At 38.7% G+C, this 9,066-nt stretch overlaps 1 protein-coding gene across 1 annotated transcript; it reads right to left on the bottom strand.

The window, feature by feature from the left end:
- Nucleotides 1–440: 440 nt before the first annotated feature.
- On the bottom strand, nucleotides 441–7,406 carry LOC140941522 (noggin-like). Its single transcript, XM_073390534.1, has 2 exons — nucleotides 6,804–7,406; nucleotides 441–1,870 (listed from the first exon to the last, which is right to left on the bottom strand). Exons 1-2 carry the CDS (start codon nucleotides 7,305–7,307, stop codon nucleotides 1,586–1,588), a joined length of 789 nt encoding a protein of 262 aa, XP_073246635.1. The 5' UTR covers nucleotides 7,308–7,406; the 3' UTR covers nucleotides 441–1,585.
- Between the last annotated feature and the right edge of the window lie 1,660 nt (nucleotides 7,407–9,066).

The following is a 9,066-nucleotide window of genomic DNA, read 5'->3' as shown; positions in this document are numbered from 1 at the left end:
ACTGGGAACAATGCCGTCGAAATGTCCCAGGCGTTCCACGACATCGCACGGTTCGAACGTTTCACAGATCATGGGCGCAATTCATTCAGCGAAAATTTCCGAAATTTCGGTCCAAAACTCAATGGATCGGTTCGGTCCAACCGGAAAAGTTTCGAAAAAACTGGTCCACCTTTTGATGTGGACCACTTTTCCCGGTCGGACCGGTTGGAAAATTTGGATGAATGGACCGCGCCCCTAAACTGGGAAACATATGCTTTCCAAATTTAATTCGATAGTGCTTATTTTTTGCTACTTAGCAGTTATGGTAGAAGGAGATGAAAGTAGCCGGTTAAGGACGGCTAACTAGCCGGGAGTTTTGACCGGCTACCGGCAATTATTGACAATCCTGAGCGTTAATGTAGACAGAATTGCTTCCGTTTAAGTGAGGATAGGGACTAAAGGACAATTAATTCGTGAAGTATATATTTGGAGAAGCATAAATCTCAATAACTTGCAGTCTTGCAATCCTGGACATATCTCGTGTTCCTATCTAAAAAACCCGGAAAGAGCTAGTAGACCTTGTAAAAAATGTAAACATAGACTGAAAATCTAAAGCGATGTCAATCTCGTACTCAGATCTCCCACGATCACTTTTCACCTTAAGACAGGGCGAGATCTGGGTAACAAGATTAAAGCGATGTAACACTTATTCCAATCGGTGGGATCAAGGGCATTTGTAGCTATGTAAATGTTTCTGGAGAAAATTCGGAGTAAAAGTGATTAAATATTATAATAGTAAAAGCAAGATAATTCTTATAATTTTTTTTATGAAGTCTGTGATGTGAGCGTAGGCTCTATAGCTTGTATTATTTCGCAAATTTCTTGGTTATTTAACTTCAAGGTGTATGAGATTCTCTTACAAGCCCTTTACTTGTCGTTACACAGAAAATCAAAAGCAGGTAGCTAGTTGACTCGTTCATACTGTAAATCAGGAATAAACTACCACAACGTATAATTGGTAAAACATCTTGATTCGCTGTGAAGAAAACTCAGACTAAAACTGGGTACCAGTAAACGGTATACGAAACTGAATTTATAAAATTGATATGGTATAACTAATATTTTCAGTCTCTCTTAACTGCGTTTAACATTTTAAACAACTTTAGATATTCAACAACCTGGAAATGAACGAAACGTTTCTTGTTTTTGCATAACACCACAACACCAGTACAATCTCTAGCGCGCCAAAAGCATTTTGGAAACTACAAAAACTAGAGTTAAACATTAAAGTTAAGCCTGTCGAAATTTTCGTCAAAACTTCAGCTGATTTTATACGTTTTAAGCGTTTTAAATGATAGCGCACGAGGACAGTTGAAGAGTTGATAGTAGCCTACGTAGCTGGCAGATTTAACGGGGGAGTGATGTTATGTTTTGGGGGCGGAGCTGCGAGAAGTAAAATCCCTTGCGGCTACCCCGCCAGGAAAGTACCCCTCGCATAAAAATTCCGCCAGCCACGTAGGCTTAGTTGATAGCATCTTCAAATCTCTTCATCTGCAATTAAATATTATTTACATTATATTGAGTTTCTTATGTTTGTGGAACTTAATTAGTTCCCTGTAATTCGCTCTAGCAGACTAGGAGACAACAGTTCCGTCGATGTTTCGTGCCCATTCTCTCGCTTTTCTTGACACTTGCACTTGCACTGATGAATGATGGGATACCTGAACTTCACCCATCGGCAGGAAACGCGCTCGGAATCAGTCCCTCTCCTTGCTTTTTTCCCGCTGCGTTTTTTGCAGTTCCAGCGTAATAAGTAAACAGGAGCAAGTTCCGAGGCAGCACATGACATTCCCAAAGGCCAGGAACATTGCTTGTTTACACATCGGCCCAACTAGAAGATAAATATTAAATAAATAAAATTAATTTGGAACCTAACAACGCTTGCCATTTTGCTTCTACGTATGAACTTGGGCATTCATCGAGGATCATTCGTGTTGGGATAAATTTACGTAGTAAGTGTTTTAAAAAATATTGTGCAAAACATCTAAGGTCGCCAGACTGCTGAACGGTTATTCTGTCTTGGAGGCTTATGTTTGACACACCTCACCAACAAAAAGTCATAAAATCTTCAGAAAGATGCTCTTATTCAAAGTTTGGAGGGTGCCAATCTCTGGCTGATATTTTGCGTAGTCGTAAAGTCACAAACTCGTCACTCCTGTAACTATATAAATCAGGAACAAAAACTAAATGCGACATTCACTTCTAAGTACTATCTCAGTGCTATTTGTCCCAACCAACGTTGAAGACTGCCGCGAGTAAAGTGAGGTTGATTAAGAAGACCACATTAACGAATTGTGTCAGTTGGTAACAAGCGTTACTATTTTCACTAAACTTTAAGTCGACACCTTTATTGCGACTTTCATCAATACGTCTTCTGAAAATAATCCCTTTCTCCTTAGCTTATAGATTTAAGACATGAATCAAAAAGCAGGAGCCTTATGAAGGAAACGATTTAATTATTAAAAGTTAATAAAAATAAGGACATAAATGAAGTTGTAGCGGGTTTAAAGTTTTTCCTAAGTTCATCGGGGACATTGTAGTGATTTAGTTTTCAAACGCGGAATTATAATTTATTTTGACTGGAATAGGATAAAATACAAAAATCTTGAAGAATATATAATGGATATGAACATACCATTATTCCTCTTTACCCCCTGAAAGTTGATAAGTTTTTGGTTATACTTTAATGTCTTTTTTAACAGAAGCTAATTTTCGTATAGGCAGGCAGTATTTTAAAATCGCGAACGTCCTTGAATTTCGTTGAATGGAATGTTCCTGCCAAAGCTATTTTTGTAGTTTAATATATCACTGCTAAATGTAGATGTTATTACCCGATTACAGCTTCTTAGTGTTGTGTAGATCTGTTTTTGCAACCTCCTGCCTGTGTAGGTGAATGAATTTCGTTAATCTAAGCTTGACAAGCGGTAAAGTACTGAAATATTTTTAATCCCGTTGTTCTTCACTTCTGAATACTTGGCCCGCTTTCACTTGACTTCACTAAGCCAGTTGAAAGAAACGACACGTGTAAGTTTAAGAATGCTTTCTTTGTTGGTAAAACCAAAAAGAGGGGCTCGTGTCAGCTAAGCTAGATTAAAGACAGAAAAATTGCCCCATCCTTAATCTAATGTTATTTCAGTTCGGAAAACGGACGTGCTACCTCTAAAGATTCAACAGTTCCTTTGATGACGTGTTAACGATTATCTACCATTACTCTTCGCCTTAAACCTTAGTTTTTCATGTGAGATTATGGCTTTTAAAAACTGGCTGAAACATTAAAATACGAATCAAAATACCTGTTCACATTCCGTTAAGGTCCTGACGAAAACCGTGTTGCCTAAACATTAACTCCCTTTTTATAATGTTCAGCTGGTTGTACTTGAGGACATCGTCACTTACAAAGAACTTCTATCTCCTCTTTTTCTTTCTTAAACTTCTTTTTCAACTAACGTTTGCTAAATAGCGATATAAAGTTTAGACTGTAGGAGATGATGGTCTTTTTCTTTTGAGAGCGTTTTTTTAAAAAAATGAAGATTTCCTTTTGAAAACGAAGGCTCGTGACTGTAAGTGCTCAGCCACTATGACTTATGCTGCTGGCCGGAATGAAGCCAAAAATCAATACATTTCAGTTTGGTCTGTCTCCCAAATTAATTGAATTTCAGAAATATTCCTAAACTCTGAACAGATGTTAAGGAAATTTAACCGTGTGTACGCAGAGCTAATTTAACATCTCTTTAATGGTGGTCCTAGGCGTGGAAATCCTCTTATATTCAAAGGGTTAAATAAATAAATGTCCAGATTTCAGGATCTTTATCCTAGTTTCCGATAAGTCATCTTCTCTGGAATCAAACTCTTCTGATGTTTCCTACACCGCTATCTTTTGGTTTAGACTAAAGTGCGTAAACCCCTGCCCCCACGTACTTCTCTGTTAGTGCAGCGAAATCAGCCTTAATAAGTTTTAGTACGCGCTGAGTTTCTTACCTAAAAATTTAAATAAAAGAAAGAAGAGACTAATATTCTTAAAGAGAGAGTAATCAAGAGTACAGAGAGAGAATAGAGTTTGGCCCAGTTCAGCTGACGAACATCAGTGAACTTGTGAACGTGTTCTGGATGCAAACGTTGTCCCAATCGTATTTTCCGGCTTCCAGGGGATAAATCGATGTAAGTAGAGCACTCTACCTCTCATCAACAATAAAATCTCAACTGTTTTTGCAATCTGTTCTTACTTGATTGCTTATCCAATTTTTAGCTATTGATCTGAACTTCCCGGCCGCTTCCGAATATTTCTGTTGGCTGGAGTTTAGATCCGTTAAATCCATTATCCAGAGGCTCTTGTTGTATCAGTTTCACAATGAGGCAACTAAGCCGCGTAGCGCGCGAACTAAGGGCCTTCGTCACTAAGTAACCAAAGTCATTTGCATTCCTGAGCTTGGAATTTGAACCGAAGAACTCAATAAATCTTTCCATTTTCATTATTTGGTGGTCAAACTTAAAATCACTTTCCCACTCGTGTAAAAAATACATTCACTTTGCAAGATTACTTGTCAAATTAATGAGTTCAATAAGGGGTTACGATCATGACCTACAAATCCTGAATAATTCAACCGCAAAAGGACCTACTTGGTATGCCGGCACGCAAAGTTTAACAAGCTTTGCGTTGAGGACGCGTGTGAACTTGTTGTTTTGATTTCCTGATGGATTGTTTTTATATTACGGTTACCTAAGGCGGTTGCTGTGTGCAATGCGTTTTCAGGGAGGAATCTTGCGTCAAATATTCTGCCAAGGGAAACGTTAAAAGTAACCTATTCTTATTTATTACGGCGTATCATGAGTACTTTAATTGCTTTAAATAACTCTAGCTCTAGTTTATACAAACATTCCTCAAGTTACGTCATAATTGCATATTTTATTCATCTATTTATTTATTTATTTAAAGATTTTTTGCCTAATTGAAATAAATTGTAACCAGTAATTGCATGAATTTCACAGTCCTTTGGCCGAAAGTTCGGCCATTTTTAGATTAGGAAACCTGAGGTTTGTTTCTCTCGTTTGGGTTTCGATATAGTTTGCAAAGAGGTTAACCATAGCATCGTCAAAAAGCGCTTAAGTCACACCCCCCTAAAAGCCTATTAAGGGAGTGCATGAGGATTTTCGCCTTTGCATGGACTACATACATCGTAACATGCCCTCAACTTTATTTAAACATAAAAATAGAGCAATATGACACGCGCTCCACGGTATCTTTCTAAGAGTGGATATAGCTAATAAGCCAATGATTTCATGCAGAGTCAAGTAACAATTTTCATGTAACCATATATAGACGCGTGCATGCAAATAATTCGTTATACCCGCGGATCGTTGGTTTATACTTTGAATTGAACAACAGTTCAGTGACACAACAGCAACAAATTCTGCCCTCTTGTTATCAGTCATGTTAGAAACACGTTGAGAAAACAGATAAACATGAAAGAAAAAGGCAGTGCATTGTGCATTGCATGTGCATTGCTTAGTCATGCCTTCATAGGCACTTGTCAGACCAGCGAGAGTAAGACCTTTTTCTTATTTGTATTTTTCAATATAAATTAGATGTGATATTACCAAAGTTTTATTCTAAATGAATCGCGCTCTTTTCATAGAGGATAGTTTGCAGCCATTTGAATAAGATTGGAGAAATAAACCTGAATGCAATGCAAAGAAATGTTCTATCGCTTGTGATGATTTAAGTGGCGTCATGATTTTCCAACTTTCGAGTCTTTGTCTTTGCTTCTCAATTTATGACTGAATTGAAAGCTGCTAAGGAGAAAGAACGGTGTGTGACGTTGAGAGTACCAAGATTAGCAACTCTGACTTTTTCAACTTAACAAATGATTCACCGCACTGACTATTGCGACCTATTGCAGTTCGTTTACCAAGATCCATCGTCGGAGACCCAGGGGCAGCTAGTCGGGACGATAGAATGTTCGATCTTATAGTAAACTTTCGTTACGAACATTCTATCCAATGGCGGATCTAGGGGAGGGGCTAATTAGACCAAACTGAGGCACGAAGGGCAGAAGAAATTTTGTTTTGAGACCGGGCATCCGCCTTATCTCAGGGTCTGGATGACCGCCCCCCCCCCCCCCTCCCCTTATCTGAAGGTCTGGATTCGCCAATGCTATCGTCCCGACCAGCTGCCCCTGCCGTGGGTCTCCAAGGATGCCCAAGATCCTGTTCCACATACAACGTAGTCAGTCTGCCTGTTGACTCTGCGGATTCTCTTGAAGGTGTGGCCATTTAAAAAATATTAAGTTACTCTGGAAACGGATCTTGAAGAAACACTGTTCTTGATAATCATGTTACCTAATAATTAGACTCTCAATTTTGACTCCTCCGTGGTGAAAGGCCTCTTAGAACTGACTAATTACTGGGGTCCTGTTGCGCTAGTTTGTTTTCTTTTACCAAGAACGAGACCAAACTCGGTTTAATACGCTTTGTTTAATCGCGAATTTGCGTATTCTGGAAGTAGAAATCAGCAACTGAGAATAAGTAAAAAATTTTAGCTTTCAGCAACTGAACAGCTGACAAATGAAGGTTTTTTGAACTGACGATGGCTGAAAAGCGGGCTGAAATTCTAACTGATTGCTCGGAAATCGACGAAAATCTATCTGTAACTGAGATCATAATTAGCCACACACCTTCATCTACATATTTGTTCACATATGGGGTACGTGTTTCATAGCTATCCGAGGTCGATATGTCAAAGTATATATAAAAAAAAATGCTCTTACCGATATCCATCGAGGCCAATAACAGAATCCCAAATCTTTCCAAGTGTATTCAACAGGACAGTCTGATTTCTGGATGAGCCATTTCATCATATATCTCTCTATAAACGGGGATGGCTTGCCCATTTTTGATGAGGTCTCATTTCTGATGATTTGCCTGAGTAAATTCTTTTCCGACGTGCTGATGCCACGCAACGAAACTTGTCTCACAAATGTGTCCGATGAGTGCAAGGGCTCCATTATGGACAAATATCGCTCGTTAATGCTTCCCCCAAGACGTCTACGAAGTTTCCTCTCGTTTAAATCTTTTTTACTCGGTTGCTGAAGTACATCGCCACAGTCAATAGTTCTGGGTTGAATTTTTTCCATCGCCGGGTCAATAGGTAGATCGTTGGTCTTTAAGGACTTCAAAGCCAAATGAGAATAACATTGTGAAATTGTCACCTGATTCAGCAACAAGGCTGCTAAAACAACCAGAATTGATGACCAAGACTGTATCTGCTGCATGGCGTATGTTCACTCAACTGAGCTACTTTACAAGTCTGCCGCGCTTTTTATAGCCGAGTAATGTTGTCTTTACTACAGGCTACCCCCTGAACGCTTCAAAACGACTCAGAAGTAAAAACAATTGTCGCGACGTGCGGCGTAAACCTGAATTAGCCACTTTCTCTCATTACACAAGCCTGTCGGCCAATGTTGAGATATATTGACCTAGGGTTAAATACAATTCTTGGTACTGCCGCGGCATGTTACAGGTTAACACGTCAGTCGGTGCTTTGGCCTAACTTCAAAATCCGTTGTTAACAAGGTTGAGAACTACAACGTTACACCACTCCGTTTTAGAGTTGAGACAATTAGAGAAAGACCTCAACTTATTCTACTAAGATCACTTTGTTTCGTAGACACGGCGCTGCAAGCCCTCAGGCATGGCTGTGTGCTTTGTAAATAGCCCCTATCATAATATCAGACGTCGAATAAACTTAACAGAAATGCGATTATATTTACCCTCATGAAAAATAGATCTCTGTAGTCCTTTTTTAACCATGAACATTTTGCATCATATAGTCTGTGTCAGAGAGCTGCATAATTAAACCTCAAAATGATACAATCTCAGTAAGCCGGGTTGATAATCGTGCATGCCGAGGTGTGAGAAATTTTTTACGGCAACTCCCTTTAATTAATTCTTCGTCTTACAGGTTCACAACTTTCTTAGAAGTCCCCGTGGTAGCAATGATTTGTGAGTTAACCGTAACATAATACAAGAGATTCAATAATCAGTGAAAGCTTGTATTGTCTCTTTCTGCTTTCAGTCAGACAAAAATTATCCCTTTTAGACTTCAATTAACTGCACTGAAGACGACACAAACGATTTACCCACGCAGAGCTTTCAGTAGCAGGAAGTCAGTGATTTCTGTCAACTAATATGTACTAATACAGACTTAAAGCTATTGAGCGGTCAGGCTCACTTCTCTTTTGCCAACAGATTAACACATTTGCAGTACACATAACCAATCAATGTATGCGAATAAGCGAAAACAACGAAATCCTTTTTCTCTTCAGTTGTCTAGAAAAGGGAACGGTTCAATTTTTGTGCTTTCTATTTTTTTTTAAAAAAACTGAGCCTTCTTTAAATCTACAGAAAGTTTGTTGGCAACTATTGCAATAAAAATTTCAGAAAAAAATATTTTCACTCTCTCTCGATCGACAGAAATCACTGAGACATGCAAGACGAGAAACGTTACACTGTTCTGTTAATGGTTTGATATCATAGGGGATGAAACCGCGAATCCCTTCTAATCACTTTGATATCCAATTAATACATGGCCAAGTTAGCATCGTTTCGTGATGAAAACATTGGCCGATTATTCATACACTTCAACAAACCGGATCAATGACTCGTTTCACGGAACCAAGGTCTGCGTCTCAATGTGTCTTTATGGCTGCGAAATACGAGTTTAAAAGGGAGATCTGAAACTTTTGAAAACTAGCTTGTATCTCTAGCTGGCGAATACACGAAACTTGTTTCGACAGGTTATCTAAAGGCTTGCCGGTTTCCATATATCAAACTGAACAGTCTCACTAGGTGTACATTACGCAACATTCCTTATCTACTATATTGAAGTTCGCGGAGGAAATAGAAGAATATGTATAAGCCACGATTACCCCTGAGGGTTATAGCATTGAGGGGTTAAACACTTATTTTAATCATTTAAACAAGTTACCTTTCGTGTTGTCATATCAACTCTCCTTATACTGAAATACTAAA

This window comes from Porites lutea, chromosome 6 (assembly GCF_958299795.1).
Source record: "Porites lutea chromosome 6, jaPorLute2.1, whole genome shotgun sequence".
Taxonomy (NCBI): Eukaryota; Metazoa; Cnidaria; class Anthozoa; order Scleractinia; family Poritidae; genus Porites; species Porites lutea.
Note: the sequence above shows the minus strand (reverse complement) of the source record. Positions and strands in the feature narration are given on the sequence as shown.

Coding starts and splice junctions, on each gene's coding strand:
- LOC140941522 (XM_073390534.1), bottom strand. CDS start 7,307: ATGCAGCAGATACAGTCTTGGTCATCAATTCTGGTTGTTTTAGCAGCC. Junction 1,871..6,803: donor ATTGGCCTCGATGGATATCG/GTAAGAGCATTT, acceptor TTTATCTTCTAG/TTGGGCCGATGTGTAAACAA.